Source organism: Toxoplasma gondii, chromosome XI (assembly GCF_000006565.2).
Source record: "Toxoplasma gondii ME49 chromosome XI, whole genome shotgun sequence".
NCBI classification, from domain to species: Eukaryota; Apicomplexa; class Conoidasida; order Eucoccidiorida; family Sarcocystidae; genus Toxoplasma; species Toxoplasma gondii.
Genome location: NC_031479.1, coordinates 1,637,645 through 1,657,094, shown reverse-complemented (window position 1 = coordinate 1,657,094; position 19,450 = coordinate 1,637,645). Strand labels below are relative to the sequence as shown.

The 19,450-nt window shown below is 56.2% G+C and overlaps 3 protein-coding genes and 2 non-coding genes across 5 annotated transcripts; 3 read left to right on the top strand and 2 right to left on the bottom strand.

Moving 5' to 3' along the window:
* Nucleotides 1–3,422: 3,422 nt before the first annotated feature.
* Nucleotides 3,423–11,271, top strand: AP2XI2 (AP2 domain transcription factor AP2XI-2; the record flags this gene model as incomplete). The annotated part of the gene is made up of 4 exons (XM_002364293.1): nucleotides 3,423–8,427; nucleotides 8,657–8,749; nucleotides 9,350–10,194; nucleotides 10,483–11,271. The coding sequence occupies 4 exons, from the start codon at nucleotides 3,423–3,425 to the stop codon at nucleotides 11,269–11,271; spliced, it is 6,732 nt and encodes a 2,243-aa protein (XP_002364334.1).
* Nucleotides 11,272–11,316: 45 nt separating this feature from the next.
* On the top strand, nucleotides 11,317–14,570 carry TGME49_310885 (hypothetical protein). Its single transcript, XM_018782647.1, has 2 exons — nucleotides 11,317–12,718; nucleotides 13,077–14,570. Exons 1-2 carry the CDS (start codon nucleotides 12,478–12,480, stop codon nucleotides 13,466–13,468), a joined length of 633 nt encoding a protein of 210 aa, XP_018635546.1. The 5' UTR covers nucleotides 11,317–12,477; the 3' UTR covers nucleotides 13,469–14,570.
* On the top strand, nucleotides 13,601–13,682 carry TGME49_310880. The gene has a single exon. It is a non-coding gene; the product is annotated as a tRNA-Ser (tRNA).
* Nucleotides 13,920–14,001, bottom strand: TGME49_310875. The gene has a single exon. It is a non-coding gene; the product is annotated as a tRNA-Ser (tRNA).
* A 720-nt stretch (nucleotides 14,571–15,290) lies between the features above and the next one.
* On the bottom strand, nucleotides 15,291–19,351 carry TGME49_310870 (integral membrane protein, putative). The gene is made up of 4 exons (XM_002364292.2): nucleotides 18,584–19,351; nucleotides 17,753–17,852; nucleotides 16,855–17,130; nucleotides 15,291–16,526 (listed from the first exon to the last, which is right to left on the bottom strand). The coding sequence occupies exons 1-4, from the start codon at nucleotides 18,765–18,767 to the stop codon at nucleotides 16,481–16,483; spliced, it is 606 nt and encodes a 201-aa protein (XP_002364333.1). The 5' UTR covers nucleotides 18,768–19,351; the 3' UTR covers nucleotides 15,291–16,480.
* Between the last annotated feature and the right edge of the window lie 99 nt (nucleotides 19,352–19,450).

Sequence of the window (19,450 nt, the reverse complement as noted above, 5' to 3'; positions counted from 1 at the left end):
GCGCCACCCATAGCGATATTTTCCATTGGATAGGGGCGAAACAACGATGGTGGCTGAAGTATTATCGTTCCGTTGCGATGTAGACAACGGCTTGGAGCACTTGCCACCGAAACAGCCGTTTAAACGATGCAAGTTCCGCTTTCACTCACGCGGGTATCGGCGACTTTGATGTTAAGTGACCTCAACTCGAAGGTATGTTTAAAGTCCCCTCCAAAATGTGTCCCGTTGCAGTTTTGAACCGGGCCGCAGTTTAGCGGTCTTATTCACCTGCAACCCGCTTGCGGTTTCCGGCTCGCTAGAACCTGTGTGTAAGCGTACCCTTTTTGCCACCGTCTTCCCTGGTCCTCTATCCACGAGAAACCGAGTATAGACCACGTCGCGTTTCACCGTCCACCCTCTGCAACACCTACCAGATACGAATACATGCTTGTCTTGCCTTTTTCGTGCGAATCCGGCGGAAACGCGCTTCACGTGAAGACGCTGTGCGTTTCGTTTTATACGACACAGCCCGAGGCGCGTTCTTGATGTCTCGGTGGTTCACCTACCCCTCGCTGCGGTCCCCCGGGAGCCTATAGGTTGGTACAGAGAGAACGCCTCCGGATCTCTTGCCCCTCTGCGCGGGTATGCACGTTTCCTGGCACTTGGGAGATCGTGTTTTAGAGACGAGGCTCGAAGTTCGCAGTTTGTTTCGAAGGCGCGCGCCTGACAAGCGATCGAAAGTTTCCTTCCTTTGTTTTCAAACGCCCCTTCGGTGGAGGCAAGGCAACCAACAGGGCGAGCCGTCTCCAACTCTGCCCCCGCGCTGCGCCCCGTCCCGCTCCATTTGACCCGGCGGAATGCCAGTGGGACACTTTTATCTGTCCACGGTTATGGAACAAAAAACCTTGCAACAACCAGCTGTCTTCTGTGCGGTATCGCGCGGAGTTTCCTCTGATTCCGTCCATGTGCACTGCGTTCGTCCCTCCCGGGCCGGAGAAACAAAGGTGGCGAGCTTCTGTTTCTGAGAAACGCGGTCAGGTATGAAGACGGGGTAGAAAGGGAGGAGCAAGTCGGGGGAGTGCATACCACCGCCGCGTCGCTGCTGTGTCACCCTTGCTAGTCAAACTTTGTGTCGGCCGGCCCTAGTGTGGTGGAGTGGAAACTTTGCCTTCGTTTGCTAGATCTGAGTTTCACATGCACAATCGTCGCGTTTGTTTCTGCGGAGGAAAACAAGGAGCTGTCTGAAGCGACACCAGACTCTTTTCTTCACGTGGGCCCCGCCCGTGTGCTTGCCAGACGAGGAAACGTGGTTCGCCCACGTTGGGGTCACCTGTTAGCCGTCTCTCACTGAGCTTCGCTGGTCGGGAATTTTCGCCGTTTTTCTCCGGCGTTTTTGCTTCCCTAGACGAAAACGGGCGACTTCGTGGTGTCCTCCATCATTTTTCTCTCGCTTCCCGCAGGTAAACCGGAGAGGAAAGAGATTCCGACCAGCCGCTCCCGTCGGCAAAAATTCTTTACAGAAAGGGCAGAGTGCGGGTGGGAGTGAAACGCGCCTTTTGTCTGTGAATATCGCTGGCAAAGGCGCAGACACACGGGAGGAGAAGTGCAACAGGGGTTCGGATTCTATTAAAAAAAGCTGCTCTCGCAGAACGCACAAATCCTTTGCCGCGCGCGAGAACGGGGTTTTCCAGGCGTGAAACGCAGCTCGTGACCTGGAGTACGTATAGAGCGGCGCTTGTCCGTGGAGAGCCCGCGGGGTCTCCCCGTCCTGTTCGCATGCTGCGAATTCTTTTTGTGCCCTGGATCCCGTGTCGTCGTTTCTTTGCGGTAGGCATTCCTTCCGTTTTTTCGCGTGTCGCTTTCCCTGGGGGTTGTCTTTTGCGTCCTCTCCGCGAACCTGCTACCCCCCGTGGGTTCCCTGCCGTCCCCCCTTGGTCGCCATCCCCTCAAGCACAACGACTCACTGACAGGGTACATATGCTCTGTCATCCCACACACGCGGTTTCGCTCGTGGTTCGCCGGCGAATTGTACGTTAGATGATGCCGATCACCGGCGAAGACCTCAGAATATCTGGAACTTTTTCGTACCGACCGATGTTTCCGCCGTTTCCGACTTGCGGGCGCTCGAATTTCCCCGCCACGAAACCGTGAGCCAAACCGGGGTTCGAGGGTCTCACTTCTAAAATGTGGAGAGGCCTCTCCTTGGCTGCCCTTTTTCTGAGTCGTTCTGGATCAAACCATGTCACTTGCAGCCGCGCTTCTTTCGCACACTTCCGATCTGTCTGCTTTTTTGCGCCTGGTGCTGCCACATCAACTCGGGTCGCGCGGGACGAAGTCGAGTCCGTTGCATCTGCCAGTGCCGCTGTCGACTCTCCGGAACGCTGTTCGAATCCGTAATTTCTCGAGATAGATTCGAACCCGCGTGACCAGGGTTTGTCGAGTCCGTCAGTCACTCCTTTTTGGCCATCTAATACCGCCATACCCCTTGGAGCCCTTCCATATTTGTCGGGAGATACGAGGAGCCGGTGCAAGTGTGCTCTTTTTGGCACAGCCTGTGTCGACCCCGACGACTCCCAGTCTGTCAAGTTTTTTAGTTTCCAGGAAGCATTCCCTTCTCTCTGAAACATCTCTGTCTTTGATTCAAAATCCCAGGCAGTCCTGCGAGGCATGCCGGCTTACCGTTTAGTTCCTCTTCGGATGCGCCCGTGAGTTTCGCGGTGTCTTCGCTTGCGCGAAGAACCGCCACGCTGCATCGTAGAGGCTCTTCACGTCACGTTAGGGATGGGAGCGCTGCGCACTTGAAGCTTTTTTTCATCCGCAACTGGACTTTGATGGTACACACAACGGTGGCAGCTGCAGAGTAGCCACCCGAACGTCGAAGTCCGGTTCTGTGTTTCTCGCGGCAGTTGTCGCTTCTTACCATTGGGCACATTTCTCCTGTGCCTTTTCTGAAGCATCTCCCACTTTTTCTCGGGAAAACAGTTACGGAGAAAAACTGTTTCGGAGGTCCCACGGGATCGACCCTGCGGTGTACACACACGGGAGAGGCCTGGCGACTCCGGACGCCGTTCGAATTTGGAAGGTAGCAGCGCTGCGGATTGCAGAGAGCGCGGCACTCGAGGCTTTGCCTTTTCTTCGCAGAGACACCTACCATCGCTCTGTGAATGCTACATCATATCTGCTGCTTGACAAGCGTCTCGCGCCGGCGACTTGTCCGCAGGTTTTATCGTCGTGGTCTCCGCGTTTCATGGACATCGCTCGCGGGCACCACGCCCAATAGTTTCCAGACCAACGCTGGCTTCGCTGCGGTCTGGCGGATTTTGTCATTTTGTGTGTTTGCGCAGCTGCCAAGTGTCTTCTAAAACAGCATCCGTGAAGACTCTCTGCCGCTCCCGCTCACCAGTCCTTTCATTTACGTCGTGTTAGAATCCTCCGCTTCGAGTATGGCTCCGGGCACTCCGGAAAGTGAGGCGAACAGCAAGGCCGCCGTGCGGCCAGGTGGATTTGCGCTGAGTCTCCGCTCCCGGCGGGTTTCCTCGAGTTCGACAGACCCCGTTTCCGCTTTGAGCCTCCTCAGGGAGACGCCGCCTCGCGGGGTCCCCGGGAACGCCTCGACACCTGGCAAATCGCAAGAGCTTGCGGGGCTCTGCGGGTCTCGCTCTCCTTTTCAGAGCAAAGGCAGTCGCGAGGAGAAGGACAAAAAGAACCGTCTTCTCTCTCGCAGACTTGCAACGTCTTCAGGAAGCTCCACCATTCGGCGAACGTCCTCGTCGACCTCCGCCTCTTCGACTTCGGACGCGAATGCGTTGGTGCCCACTGCCGTCGGGAGCGAAGCAGTCTCACGGACCTCGGGAGACTCGGTCTCCTCGATGCTACCATTCCTGACTTCGCTGTCGTCGATTTCTGGGGCGGAGGACGACGACGGCACGGAACGGAAGAAGAGCGAAGCTGCCAGTGTAGCCGCTGGCGAAGCACCCGACGTCCTGGTCCCGACAGAGGAGCCCCGCGCCAAGGCGTCGTCTCCGCAGAGCTCTCTAGAAGGAGGCGACGGTTTGGAGACGAAGGAAGAGGAGAGGGAGAAGAGGCCAGCCGACGGCGCGAGAGGAAGTCTCTCTTTGCACGAAGAGAGGCGGAAGAAGGCCCAGGGGTCAGGACTGGAGAAGCCGCAGTCTGAGTCGCTCTCGCGTTCAAACACGATGGCTTCCAACGTTCCATCGAAGGCGTGTATGGGCGGATCGGATGAAGATAAGCGGTCGCTGTCGAGGATGGGCAGCGGCTTTTCGTCCTTCTCCGTCCAGGAAGGAAACCCAGTGGCGCTTCGAGATGGCAGTGGCAAGATCGGCGCGTCTCGCCAGGAAGAGAAATCGAAGACCGCTGAAGCGGGGCCTCTGGACTCAGGCAGCCAGCTCCTTGATGTCGCGACTGTGTCTTCCACCTTCGCGACGCTTTCGAACGAAGAAGGCGGAGCGCAAGAGACCGCGAACCGTCTAGCCTCGAGCGGCGACAGCCGACAGGATCCCGACTCGAACGTCGCAGTCCCCACATCGCCCGACACTACGTCGGCCTTTGTGAAGCAGTCGCTGTCTCTGGGAGGCTCCGGGAAAGCCAAGGGTGAAGGCGCTGGCGTCTACTGGCCACCCGAGACTCGGGCGCTGTCGAGTCCGTGGCGTCAGAGCCGAAAGGCGCGAGACCCGCAAGGACCCGCGCTGCCTGCATGTGTGTCGGGGACAGCGTCACCCTTCTCGCCGGCGGATCTGGGCCTTTTTCTGGACTGCCTCGTCGTCGGCGAACAAGCGGTGCGCCGAGCGCATGCGCGCCTCGATGCAGTCATGCGCGATGTGGAGACAGCGTATTCCGCCGTCGCGCGAGCCGGTGCGGGTTTCGCGAGCTTGTTGGGCACCGCGTACGACCAGCTCCCAGGCTTCGCCGCGGGAGACCTCGCTGTCGGGACGGGGGGAAGGAGTCGTGAAGGAGACAGGTGCGGGGCTGGAGCGGCCTACCGCGGGCGAGGCGATCCCGGAGACAACGAGAGACTCAGGCAGGCGGACGAGGACTGGGACGGCGAGACCCGGTGGTCACGGCGGCGTGACTTTGGACTCCAGGCCGTCGGCCTCGAGGCTCCGCAAGCAGGTCGAGACTCAGAGGTGGAGCAGATGTCTGGGCCGCCCTTCTTTCCGCGCCCCCACCACCCTTATTGGGCGGAGAGTGTCTCCGGGGCCGACGCAGGGCCGGGCGTTGGCTTTCTCGCTGACGCCGACGACAGAGGTTGTCGTTTGGTGGATAGAGGTAGGGAGACAGGGGAGTCCGCGTCGCTCCTTCTCGAACTTGCTGAGTCGCTCTGGAGCAAGGGCAAGGCCTCGCGACAGCAGGGCGGAGACAGCGACAAGCGCCCCTGGTCATCTGCGGAGACCCTCGAGCTCCTGCGGGTCTTCGCGAGAGAACAAACCACGTGCAGCCGCAGTTCGGATCGCACCGAGTCTTTCGACCTCGCGCCGCACAACAAGCGTCGCGGTCGCCAAGTGAAGCGTCTCGGTGAAAGTTGTTCTGGCGCAGCTTCGCCCAGTCCCGAGCTGGGCGCGTTCCTCCCGCTTTCGGCCGGCGGCGTGAGGCACTGGGCTTCAGAAAAAGGGTCCTCACTGGCGCCCGACGACTGCCTGAAAAACAGAGACCGAAAGCGGACTGGGGCGCTCGGCCAGCGGACAGAGAGCGGGGAGACAGAGGAGGAGGCGAGCGTCTTCGGGAGAGGGGCGAGGAGCGAGAACATAGGAGACGCTGAGGCGGCGGTGTTTGACGGCCCGGAAGAAGCTGTTTACCGGAAGAAGTCGGGCAGCACAACTTCGTCGCAAAGTGGAGGCACCCATCGCGCGGAGAAGTGGAGAGAGCATCTCGGCAGCTTAGACAGAGCCGCGGATGGGATGTGCGGAGACAGAGACAGCGAAGAGGCGAGGGACGCAAGGGAAACGGGGTCTCCAGAGGGAGGATCTGTCTCCCGAGAAAAGAAGATGCAGCGGAAACCTGGCGGATCCGGAGAAGGCACTGGAGCCGGAGAGCCTGTGAAGGCGACAGAAGAGAGCGGAGACGAGCGGAAAGAGGGGGGGAACAGAGACCGATCCGGAAGCTCCCAAACGGACAAGAAGGACCTCCAGACGGATTATCAGAAGGGCAGTGACGGAGCTGGCAGAGAAGGCGAAGAAGAGAGGATCTTGCGTTTTTCTGCGTCGAATTCGAAAGAGGCGTCAAGGGCGACTTCAAAGTCGAGCCTGGGCGAAGGAGAGCGAGGGACGTCGGGGACGCCTGCGCTGTCGTCTGGCATTTTGACAAGAGGCCGGGCAGCTGCATGCCGTCAGCAGCAGAAGCCAAAGGAATGCGGAGACAACGAGGCCCCTCAGGAAGAGACACACCCGGAATCGGGGACGGCGCGCGGGGCGAACGGAGCCGAGGAAGAGAACAAGAAGGTCGGGGACAGTGGCGAGACTCTCGCGAGAGGCATCGAAGAGTTTCTGCATGCGTTCAAGACGCGCCGCACAGAAGCTGCGACTCTGAGCGACCAGGGGGAGCTCTCGTCAGCGGAGACGCTGCTGCCTCCGAGCAAGCGCCCGAAGCTCGCAGGGACGAGCGGCTGTCGAGGCCTCAAGACTGAGGAGGACGCCGGCGATTTTGAAGGCAGACACCAAGAGGGCGAGGACTCCGCGAGAGTCGGGGATTTTTCGCAGTGCCCAAATCTTCGCTTCTCAGACTGCGCAGTGGCAGGAGAGCAGCAGCAAGTCGACTCCGGTGCCGATAGACCTACGCACCGGCTTCCGCCGGGCTCGCGAGTTTTGGCCAGCTCTGCGCACTGGCTGTCAGGCGATGGCGGCGCCGCCTCGCCGCGGGCGTCGCCTCGAAGCCGCCCGGCTTCTTTCTGGGACGGCTACGGCGCTCGCGAGGGTCGCGACAGCGAGTGGCGGAAGGAGACAGCGTCGTTCACGAGTGAAGAGAGGGCCCTCATTGCTCGCTTCGGTCATCTTTTATCCCCCAGAGACGACAGTGCCTTATCGCGCCGGCAGGCGGACGCGCTGCGCGAGGACGAGGGTGAGGGGTTTGGTGTCTCCGCGCGCGGGTCTCCTTTTCCGGCGGGTGGGCGCTTTTTAGACCTGTGGGGCGACAATCTGTCCGCTGGCGAATCGACCGGGCCGCGGTGTGCCGGGGACGCTGCAGGTTTCTCCTGGGCTCGCTGGTCCAGTGAAAAGGGACGAAGGGATTTGACTGGCCCGCGAAAGCAGGATCTCCGCGGGGACTATGAGAGTCCCGGCTTAGTGGGGGCGAAGCGCAAGGAGGACCCAGAGGCCGGTGACGACCTGTCGCCCGTTGCCAGAGCGTCTTCTCTCTCCGAGGCGTTCTGCCCCCGCGACCCGGCGGGATCGAAGCTCGGCGCCAGCAGGCAGACCGGCAGTTCCGACTGCGCCACGACGCGAAGCGTAGATGCCGTCTTCAACTCCGCTTCACATGCGTTCCTTGCATCTCAGCTGCGTTCCTCGCCAGACGACGCGTTGGGCCAGTTGTTGTCTCGAGGCGCCGCAGAGTCCCCTCTAGGTTGTTTTCGCGAAGGTGTCGGCCGAGACTCGCGGTGGTCTTCCTCGTCGACGAATGGGCCTTTCGGCATGCAGCGAGATCTCGGGAAGCCGTCAGAGGGGTTGTCGGCTTCTCTCGGAGCGGCCTGCTCGTCGCCGTATTGGGGAGCGGTCTCCGGGAGTCGCGGATGTCCGAGTCGAGGCTCCGTAGGTCTCTCGTCTCGAGGCGCGCGACTCCCGATCACGACTGGCAGTCTCCAAAGCTGTTCTCTCTCGCCCTACGATCCTTCGCCGGGAGGCGGCCCGCGCATCGGGGGCGGAGGCCCCGCACCCCGCTGTACCTTGGACGCGTTCGAGAAAGACTCCTTCTCGCAAGACGGGAGCTTTCTGTCTCGGTCGGGGAACCCGTCGTCGCTGGGGGGAAAGCTCTCGATGGACTCGAGTCTCGCGTCGCACAGCTTGAAAGAGGCGCTGCTCGCCAGCGGCTACAACCACCTCCAGGGTTTAGGGTTAAAGAGCGAGGAGAAGGGGAAACTGCGAGCGTTTCCAGGCTTGGAGGACACAGATCTCTTGTTTCCGTCTCGGGGCGGCGGTGTGTGCGGCGGCGCGCGCCGGCCCTCCTCGAGGGACAGCGAGGAAGGCAGCTCGAGTGACGGGGACCTGCCTGAAGCCGCCAAGACAACTTGGCCCGGAGCTGTGGGGCCCGGCGCCGCGCTCGCCCCCAGACTCCACTGCGTCGTGCCTGTCGGGGCGTCGAGGAAACACCGGACGCCAGGCGAGGCAGGAGAAAACGGAGACACCCGAGACGGCCGCGGCTATGTCTCGGATGTCCCCGGCGTCAGCTACCGATCGACGCCCCACAGTGGGTGGCGCTTCAGGTGGAAGGACGCAGAAACTGGTGAGTAGCGAGAGACATGGGAGAGAGGCCTTCTGGGGATCTGTCTTTGCGTTTTTGTGTATAGATGCAGACCTCTGTCTGCTGTGTGGAGGTCGACTTTTGGTGCTTCTTTCGAGGCGATATCTGTGGTCTCAAAAGAGGGAGGAAAAGATTGCGTAAAGAGAGAGAGAAGAGTCCCGGTCCAGGTCGCGTTGCATCTCGAATCGTGTATGTGTCTTGGTGACTGCAGGCAAGGAATACTCACGCTGTTTCTCCGTTAACAAGTTCGGTTTCGAACGCGCAAAGAGAAAGGCGGAGCGGGTCGCGCGAGAGATGCGCCAGGGTGAGTTATCGGCTTTCACGACAGAGAGAACTGCAGCTTCAGAGGGAAGAGAAGATGTGGTAACAACGCTACCCGCAGAGGTTCGGAGAATATATGCGAGAATCGCGAGTTCTGAGCCAACAGAGCAGAGGGTGGAGGAGCTCGACACACACACAAACAGTACCACCAGGAAGGGCGCATGCTTGTGATTCGTCTTTACCGTCAAGCGATCCGCATGTGCACGGCTTCCGCATAAGTGCATGCAGATGTATGCGCTCCGTGCGAAACTACGTTTTTGATTCACTTCGCGGTTGCCCAAGGCGTCGTCAGAAGGGAAGATGTCGCTTTCGTTCCTGGAGACACTCTCGGAGAAAGGTTTCGCAACATCTAAGTAGCAGTCTGTTATGCCAAGAGAAATCATAGAGACGCATGCTGCCAGTTCGACGGTCATACCAGCGTGCACCAGAATTTGCGAGTGAAAACAATAAACAAAGGGCCGATGGAGAACTCGTGTGAGGGGGGATAGGCCGCCGGCTCAGGCGCTCTGTGTGTGCGGCGGCGAAGAGCGACAAGAGGAAAACGAAGCGTACCGAGCGTGCATGGGTGAATTTTTGTTCTCAGGTCGAAGTATCATCATCAGCAACCACACGAGGACGAAGGTTTACCTGGCAGAGACGAACGGCTCGAGTGGGGCTGAAGGGAGCAGCGGGCCTGTCGGGGGGTTCACATGTCGCGCCTCAGAGACACCCCCCGGATTTTCTTTCTTGAATCCGCCGTTTGCAGACTGCGTCTCGTCACGGGCTGCTGCGCCGAGCAGTGGCGCGGGAGACTCCTGTGTCTCCTCGGGTGTCTCCGCATCTCCAGGCGGGGCGGGGGCACTTGTGGGGTCGTCGCTGCTGGCCCTGCGGGGGCCCGCACAAGGGCCTCTTTCCGGGTCAGGGGACTCGGGTGTGGGGTCTTCCGTCGGAGATAGCTCGGGCGCCAGTCTCTTCTTTGCTTCGGGCAACGCGGACTCTGCGGGAGCGAGCAGGGACGGCTCCCGTTCGCTTTTCTCTGGAGGACCGTCTCCATTCTTCCTGTCTCTCCAGAGTCCGTGCACCGGCGGGTCGGGGGGCGAAGGGAGAGGGTCAGGCGACGACGCGCCGGAGGCTTCCTTTCTTTTGGGGGCGTCTGCGTCTCCGGAAGACTTTGGGCCGAAGAACGAGGTCTTGAAAGCAAGTTCTGACGCTCTGGACTGTGTTTCCAATGAAAGACACTCGCAGGGATCTTCGTTGGGAGCCTCCCCACAGCTGCCAGGGGACGCGTTTCAGGCGGGGCCTGTCACCCCGGCGAAAGCTGGGGGGGGTCTCGAAGGCGCAGACACCGAGAAGGACGGAAGTTTGTCCAGCTCTGTCAGGGGCGTCATTTTTGAGCACTCACGAGGAAGCTGGAGAGGTCTGGTCATCGACAAAGACACTGGACGCCAGGTGAGACTCAGGTGAATTCGACGAACTCGCACTCTGAACGGACCTCCTTTCGTCTCTTCATGGGAGACACTGTTTCTTTGTGCGCATGGCTGGCGCGAATCTAACTTGCCGTTGCGTAGGTTTGGATTCGAGAGGTCTCGTTTTTTTCTGTCGATCTCAGCGCGTCCTCCATCATGAACAGCTGGTGTTTCCGCGAACCCGTTCTGCATGCATCTCGAGAGACCGCATCGCGGTTCAGAGTGCGATGTCTCTCTGTTTTTCTCTGTGTTGTGTCTCCTGTGTCATCAGCAGGTCCGGCGTTTCTCCGCTCGGAAGTATGGGCACCTGGAAGCGCGTGTGAGGGCCGAACGTTTTTGTCTCGAGGCGCAGCGTTTTCGAGAGAATCGTGACGCTTCTTCCAACTCCACGTCCACCGACGCCGGGGGGAATGTAAAGTCGCCGGCGTTTAAGGATCTCGCGTCGCGGCAAGGCTCGCCTGTTGAAGCGTCGGCTGGGGCTGCTGCACCGTCGCTGCAAGAGAGCAGCCGAGGCGATGAAGGGGACCCAGAGCGCGCAGGCTCGCCGTCTCTCTCTTGCCTTCCTCAGGGACCTTCTTCGAGCTGTGGAGGGGGGAATTCTCGCCCCCAGCCTTTGTCTTCTCGTGGAGACAGTCCCGGTGCAGAGGCGGGAGGCGCTGGCGAAGAGGGCTCGCGAGAAAGGGTGACTCTCGCGCTGGGTGTCGGTGGGCGAAGAAGAACTGGACGCGAAAGAGAGGCGAGTGAGTCGTCGAAGACGGGGGACGCGGCGAGTGAGGGGAAACTGGGAGAAGGCGAGGACCGCGACGAAGGAAACGTAGCGGCGAACGGAGGAGTTGCTCAGGTGAAGAGAGATCGCGACCGAGAGGAGCGGTCTGACGCTCAGCCGACTCTCGGTTTGGACGAGATGGATACGCCAGACGGGCACTTCGGAGGGGAGAAGAAGAGAGAAGGAGACGGGAGAGTCCGAGAGGACGCCACACTGAGTCGTCGGAGTAAAGCAGCTTCTGACGGACCGTCGGCTGCAGGCAGCCGGACAGGCGGCACCGAAAATGCAGTTTAATCTGTCTTCAGAAACATTATTCCCTAGAGGCACCCGGCGAAACGCTCTCGACCCTCGGGGGGTCATGCAGGGCTGTGCGCATGCGCATGCGCATGCGAGCGTCGGGGAAGGTGAAGCTGATCGTGTGCCGGTTCAGGACGACGGCGGAGGCAGGGGGAAGGCAGGGAAGTTTGCCCGAGTTCTTGGCACTCTGAAAAGCGGAGCGGCTGCTTGTGAGGCAGGGGTTACGAGGCTGGCGATGCATGCAGAAAGGCAGAGGCGAGGCACGAAGGGAAGGCGTCGCCGATGAAATGAACACAGAGATGTTTTCGGATCGGAGAGAGCACGCGTCGGTTTGGAAAGAAGTAAAAAGGAATTTTACTGGCGCCAACAAACACGGGCGTTTGTTCGAGAAAGCGATACAGCTTTTTCCTTTTCGAGGGTACTGCAACATTCGGGCAGTTGCGGGGGACATTCGGTTCGTGTGGAGGGAGGAAGAGGGGGAAAGAAGAGAAGGTGACCGTTATGTTCAGCCAGCAGTGGAGCTCTGAGGGCGTTTTCGTCGACATGTCGTTTCACCTTGCACATGCTGAGAATGTGGAGCATCCGACAGAGGCGCGACGGAGCTCGTGCGAGGCCGCTTCGGATAAGCAGTGACTAGGGGCTGGAACGCATAAAGAGAAGGTAAAGTTGGGTGAGGGGGGAGGTGACGGACATGGATGTTTGCGGTTCTCTTGGTGAGACGAGGAAGTGAGGGTCAATGTGAACTGCGTGTCTGACTGAGCAAGGCGATGAGCGTTCGATCCGGTAGAGGCGTCAAGCCGCATTCTTCAGACTCAAGAAAATCGGGTTCAAGTCTGGAGCTGCGAATGCGAAGGCTGATTTGCAGCTTTCTTGAGAGTCGCAAAGCACTTCTTTTTTTTGTGCCGATATGCCTCCTTTTTTAGTTCGACATCCTTCGTTTCGCGTCCCGCAGTCGCCCCAGAAGAGAGTCCGGGTTGCGGCCGAGCGAGACCGTTTGCTTTTTCGGATTAGATGCACATTTTGTGCCTCTGAAAATTTGGGGAGTTTCGTTCATGCAGAAGACCATGTACAGCGTGCAGCCCATAACCCTGTGGAGGGCAAGGGCGCCATTCATCTGCTGTAGCGCTCGAGTCGCGTCTAAGAATAGCTGAACCGCGCTCGGAGCGCTCTCTGGAATTTTCGCGAATTCATTCCAGACCCACGATGACTTGCCAAGATTCGACCGCGGCAGAATCTCCGGAGTGCTTTCTGCGCAGCCCAGAACTTTGCCCGAAGATGCATGCGACCGTTTTTGCCAGCGCAAAAACCGTCAAAAGTTTTCGATCCACCTCGAACCAGTGCTGGATTATGGCTCTTTGCGTCTGTCGACGTTTGACGTCTTTTCTGTTCGAGAAGCGCGACACGAGAGAAGAAATACACGCTAGCAAACCGAAGCCCCTACTAGGTATCGATACCACACACACCCGCAGCCTTCTGGAAGGAGAAAACTGGTGTTGAGATGGGCCATTTTCAAGCTTTTCCTAAATGTTTCTACCACGAGCTCGGCGACTGGGGTTTACGTCTTCAGTGCCGGTATCTACCGGAACCAAGTTCTACTGTGCTAGCGTGGCATCCAACACACTTTTCCCCACAGACGTTCCTTTTACCGGCAGCGTTTCAGCCTTGTCAGTGCAAGGCTGAGAGATCTTTTACAGGACTGCATGGAACAAGCAAAGATTTGGGAGGGAGATGCGTGTTCATTTCCGCGGTATATCAGCGCTGTGTCAGATGAGAAATCCACCGGGCTACGACTTTGTGTTCAGGTGTCGGAGATCCTGTGACACCGGTGGACAGACAGCAAAGACAAGATATAAGAAAGCGTGCATTTCCATGGATGCGTGGCTTATGGTTTGTCGGCGGCAGCGAGAGAGCGAAATCAGACGCGCCATACAGTGCAGTAGAAGAAAGCAGGCCTTGGAAAATCCGATTCAACCTCCTTTTCCGAGTCACGCCCCAGAAGACATTCCCAACTCGCCCTGTTTACTTCTGGCTGAGACAAGACAGCTCCCCACAAACAACCCGTGTCATGCAACTTTTGCTGAATCGATTTAAGCGTTGCTCACTCTTCTTCCACTCCGAAGAACCAGCAGCGGTCTCAGTAAAAGTGTTTTCTCCAGACAACCCAGACACCCGAGTCCCGTTCTCGTCAAAGTGAACGAACGACGTACCAGAAACGATCCCAGCACAGACAGAAGATTGATCTGAGCACGAGTGTTGCGGAGAGCTTGTAAAGTTATTGTCGCGATAAACATGGTGGAAACAACAGGAAGAAAAATCCCGGCTTCCAGGCGGTGTGTCCGAGTGGTTAAGGAGATGGACTAGAAATCCATTAGGCTCTGCCTGCGCAGGTTCGAATCCTGCCGCCGTCGATTCACTCACAATCCCTGCGTGCTTACAATATGCATGCAAGCTGATTCGTGTCAACAGAAGAACAGTTTGGGGGAGGAGGTTTAGAAACTTTGACGGAAAAACAGAGTCGAGAAGATTTCTTTGGAAAATCTATACGAAATGGGCGCTTTTGTTGGGAAACAGGGACGGAAGAAATTCGAAGTGCCTCACGTTTCTGCAACAACGTGACTGCATGCACATATGAATCGCGAGAGAATCGACGGCGGCAGGATTCGAACCTGCGCAGGCAGAGCCTAATGGATTTCTAGTCCATCTCCTTAACCACTCGGACACACCGCCTGGAAGCCGGGATTTTTCTTCCTGTTGTTTCCACCATGTTTATCGCGACAATAACTTTACAAGCTCTCCGCAACACTCGTGCTCAGATCAATCTTCTGTAGCATCTGTCTTTTCCGTACTCGAGGGCACACGCCTGCAGGGTCTTTGCTCGTTCTCTTTCTTTTCTTATAGCGGGCTTCATGCGGTCTGCTGTGGTGTCCAGCGTCCATCGCAGAAACGGGAAGTGACGAACTCACACACGGTACCTGCTCTGTGGCCACTGCAAGGTACGACTCTCAGGCAACCAGGCGACGCCATATCTTTTTAGGGTTGTCGTGCGCTTGTTGCCACACTATATCTTTTCAGACACAGTTACAAAAGAGTCCCTCTTTTCCCAGAATGTTTTTCTACACCGATATTCAGGTTGAGACTTTGAGAGTTTCGAGAAACCGCCGAGGCACGCGTTACACGAGCAGAAAGTGACTGACAAACCAAATGATTACACGATGTGAACACTGCTGGCTTTCCAGTGAAACGGTTGCCAAGTGTACGTACAGCGCAGCTGTTTCATGTTTTCACGAATGTGCTGCCATTTCGAGCGTTTCGATACGGTTCTGACACAAGCCGTTTCCTAAGAGAAACAATCCCTCAATCTCTTCACCAAAAACGCCGACAGTCAGCGGTTTCTCCACGTAAGACTTGCGCTGTTTAGAAGACAGTTGCGCCACGAAAGTGGATATCCCCGAAACCTCAAACAAAGCAGCAACGAATCCACCGCTTGTGCCAGCCTGTCCTGCTAAACTGCAAGGTTTCAGACTCACTCAACTTACTGTTTGAAGCATGTTGCGATATTTCGAAAAAACTCTCTGCTTTGGGTTTCCATTCACTGTAAGACGCCGTTGAAAGTTCCTGGGAACGAGCGAACAAGCCGATCACGAGCACTTCAGTGCCCGATGAAACCCTGCAACACGTCAATGCTTTGCCTACTCGGGTTGGGTGTGACACCGCGTCCATAAACTCGATCTGGAAGCAAGGCTGCTGTATCTGTGATTGTCGAAATGTGCGAGATCCAGGGACTTCCTTTGGAAAACTTTCGTCGAACTCGCTTCCGTAGTTCATGCAGTTGTCAGTGGTAGATCCCAACACCCGAATCCGGTCTAGAGCTCCGTTCGTCTGTGTAAAGGAGTAGCTTCGAGGCAACTAAAAGACAGCGCGCATGCTTGTCTACCGTCTCAAGCGCAAGCCTCGCGTCGCTTGTCGACAAAAGTCAAGGACCGGTGAGTCTGTTTTCAGACGGATAAATCTGTATTCGCCGTTGAGTCGGGTGCACCGACTTGCGGAACTCAGTGCAAAAGTCTGTGTGGCTTTGTCGCAGCTGATGACACAAGTACGTGAACAGAAGCACAGCAGTCTTTGTGTCTTCTGTACAGACGAACAGTGGGAAAGAAAAAAGACAAGCACAGTGAATCCTGTGGCATTGGTACAGCTTGCATACACATGCCAGGGAGTGTGGTGTACGTGAACACGAGCCCGGGTGAGAAATCCCGCCTGTCAACATACTGCCGCCAGCTATTCTCCTGCGTGTCTCGCGTTCGTTTTTCTCGCCGTCACTAAACGAAAAGCGAGCAGCTTCGCACGGCAGAGGAACGTCGAAAAAGCACACATCGAAGGGCCGCGACCATGCCAGTTGAGGGAGGAAAGGATTCGAAGGAGAAAAGGTACGAGGCTGGCACAAACGACTCCGGAGATGCCGGAGGGAAGACGACGGAACGGCAAAGAAGAAGGTTCCGAGACAGAGAGGAGAAAAAACAACCACACGGAAATGCCAGGGACAGACAAACTCAAGGACGGAGAGATGTGGTGAACGGCCCCGAAAAATGAGAAACGAACTGAAGCAGCGCATGTCAAGAAAACTTAGGATCTCCTCTGAATTCAAGAAAAACGCCAATCTCTTTTGCGTCACACGTCAAAAGCCACAAATAAATGAGGCGCATTCGGCATGCACATTGAGAACGACGAAAATGCCCAGCGGGTCAGAAAACGCAACGGCGGCTCTATTCAAGGACACAGGGAGACAGAGGACGTGAGGAGCGGAGTGCGAGGAACGCATGCACGAGTCACGCTTCTCCCTCTTGACTCATTTCGTCTCCAGCATCACAAATCCGTGTACGACGTATGTATACTTCCTCGAGTTTTCACTTGAGGTTGAAGAGTTCTTTGTTTACACATTGAACCGTCGCTGCCAGAAGCATCCCGTTCCTTTCCACTCCGGTCTCTTCACGCAGACACACAATTCATCCCGGCAACCTCCAAAAGCCGACACAAGACACAGGCAGGTGGAATATGCACTGTTTTGAATCGCATGCAAACTGCTTCTTCATGCTGCCAATGATCCCTCAGTCCGGGCAGTACCCTTCTGAAGAAGGCCTCTCTGAGAGAGTCTTGAAAAACTCCAAAGCAGATCGAAGAACCGACGTCCAGGCAGAAAGCCTCGAGCGCTTTAGAACATTTGCGGCTGGGAGGCATTGCGACTCAGATTCGCGACCCTGAAGAAAAGAAAAGACTTTCTTTCGAACAGTCTTGAGAGAAAGGCTATGGAGAGTTGAAGGAATCATTACCTTCTTTCCTACCAACGCATTACCGACGCTCCATCTCACATCCGGACTTCTCCCTTCTTGTCTTACCTCGCACCCTCTCCATTCTCTCCTCTCATGGTCTTCTTTCCTCTCTTGTTCTCCTCTTCTTCCCCGGTCTCTCTCTCTTGTTCTTCTCTCTCTTGATTGCCGTTTCTCTCTGTCTTGATCTCCTTTTCTCTCTCTCTCGTTCTCCTTCCCTGTCGCTTTTCGCCATCGCCTTTTGCGTTCGGTGACGTACCCAAACAGTTTCTGCAGTGAGACACGCGTGGACATCATGGTGAGCATGAAGAGGCCTGCAGCTGTGCAGAGCGAAGCTCCTGGGGGGACAGCGCTGCGCTCTTCGTCCGCCGGACTCGACGGCGAGTAGCGCAAAATCATCGTGAAGGGGAAGACAGGGTGGAAAGGCAGATACGCAGCTGGCGAGTCGTCGAAGGAGGAGTAGACCAAGGGCATGGAAACCATCAGCAACGCTCCAATCATCAAGTTCCCCTTCTGGCGGTACGACGCCAGCTGCCTGGAAACACCATCGTAGAGACACCGCAAATCGGACTCTTGATCTGAAGAAACGTCGCTCGTGCCAGCTATCAATGCAAATACATACAAATAAAAAAGTGCAGATAAAAACATACAAAAATATACAGATATAAATATATATATGTATATGTTTGTATATATATATATATGGAGATATAGGTATGTGTATGTATGTCCGCATGTGTGTGGTGGTGAACCGATACTTGTGTGGAGGAGAAAACTGCTGCAAAAGTTGTTCACATCCTCAACGAAATGGTTCTACGAAAGAAATACTCGATCCTCCAAGAGTTTCACCGTTGCGCAGGACAACGCGCGGTAGGGGGGGGGGTGAGAGCGCCAGGCCGGAAAAGCCGCGCAAATTTCCCCGGGACTCTGCACCAGCGAGGATGTTTCTCGGAACGCATGCAGTCTCGAGAAATCGCAACGAGAAGCAAATGTTTACGCGCGACGCGGAAAGAAGCTGTCAACAATCACCCAGAGGAACAGTGCATTCTGCCCTCGCTTTTCAGAATTCCGCGACCCGCGAAGCACTCTGTCCTCTTTCTTCGCTCTCACTCTTTAGAGGTTTTTCGACCGAAGGAAATCGTGATTTTTCCTCTCACTTGGTCTTCCGCTGAATTTTTTTCTCGACTTGTTCAGCGGCTTTGCTGCTTCGCCCAGAGCGCTTCCCAGACGCGTCGCTCCCGCAAACGGCCTCGAGAGCTGCATGAAAACAATCGCGAAAAAAAAAATCAGAGATCTACAGCGTCGCCACGCCTCGTGAATCCATCTTGCATGCATCCACTTTCGCTCTCTTTCCAAATCTTTCGATGTCGAATACACCGAGAAAGAGACACACCAACTAAAATCTATCCTTGCACTGAGTCGTATCTACACGCACTTACATCGACAGCAATCTCTCTAGCTACCTATATCTCTCATCTCTCTCTGTCGATATCTATCTCCATCTCTATCTATCTATCTACATCCATCTCTCTGTGTCTACCTACCAAAATGCATTTATTTACGTATCTGTATCTATGTCTATATCCATTTGTAGATCTATATATCTCTATATCCATATATCTACGTATCCATATATCTACATATCCATGTATCTACATATCCGTATATCTACATATCCATATATATCCATATCCGTATATCTACATATCCAAATATATCTCCATATCCATATATATCTCCATATCCATATATATCTCCATATCCATATATATCTCCATATCCATATATATCTGCATATTCATATATCTCCATATAAATGAACGCGGGTGCCTGCCGCGGAAATGAGTACGCAAGAAATGTCGAAGGAAGCGCAGAAACCAAGCTACACAGTTGCAGGGACGTCGACGCATGCGCCGAGCGGCAGAGGTCAGTGTCTAGACGCATGCACAGATCTGGGTGTGAGTGCGTATGCGCGAATGCGGGTGTACCGTCGAGCTCTCTGCAGAGCTTTTTGCATTCGTCTTGGAGCTTATGAAATGCTTCGTGGCGGTAGAGGAGGAAGTAGCTGACGACCTCTGAGAAGAGACCGACGGCGAGGCCCAGCACAAAGATCAGGAGCGTCTGGCTGAAGTCGACGCCCCAGAGACCTGCGCCCGCAGGAGCAGAGGCCATGGCGGCTTTCGCGTAGAGGCTAGGAGACAAAGAGACGAGGACGAGCGGAGGCGGCGACTGGCAGGAAGCCAGAGGCGCAGAGACCCCAGTGGGTGACTCACGAGGAGACAGGGAGACAGGGAGAGGCAAGACGGAGAAGAAAAAGAGTGCAGAGCGAGTGGAGAACGAAGGAGAGCAGAGGACAGTGTTCAGAGAAGAAGAGCAACGCTGCGTTGTTGTCCGAGTGCCGACCAGATGGACGTTGAGAACACAGGAGAGAGAAAGCCTGAGAGAGAAGACGCGCGACAGAGACGTTTAAAAACCTCGCGCCGAGTCTGGCCTGGGAACAGCTCCTGCGCCCACGAACCTTCTCAAGCCGATGGCTTTCAAGTTTCTGAAGGAGTGCGAGAGACGATTTTGCGAAGCGTCGGCGGCTCGGAAGAAATGTCTGTTCTGCTTTTTTAGCGTCGTTTCGTTTTTCCTTTCCCCGAGAGAGCATTCACACAGGGAGACCTGCGCTTGGTTGTCGGACGCAGGGCCTCGGGGAAAACAGAGAAAAAACAGACACACAGGAACGCCGAATCTTACACACACACACCACTTGCTCTTTTCAAGGAAAAAGCGAATCTCTCAACAGAGCATGCCCTGAATTCTCCAGCTGTCGTTCATCGGGAAGAAGCGTCCGTCGGCTGAGTCCAAGTCTT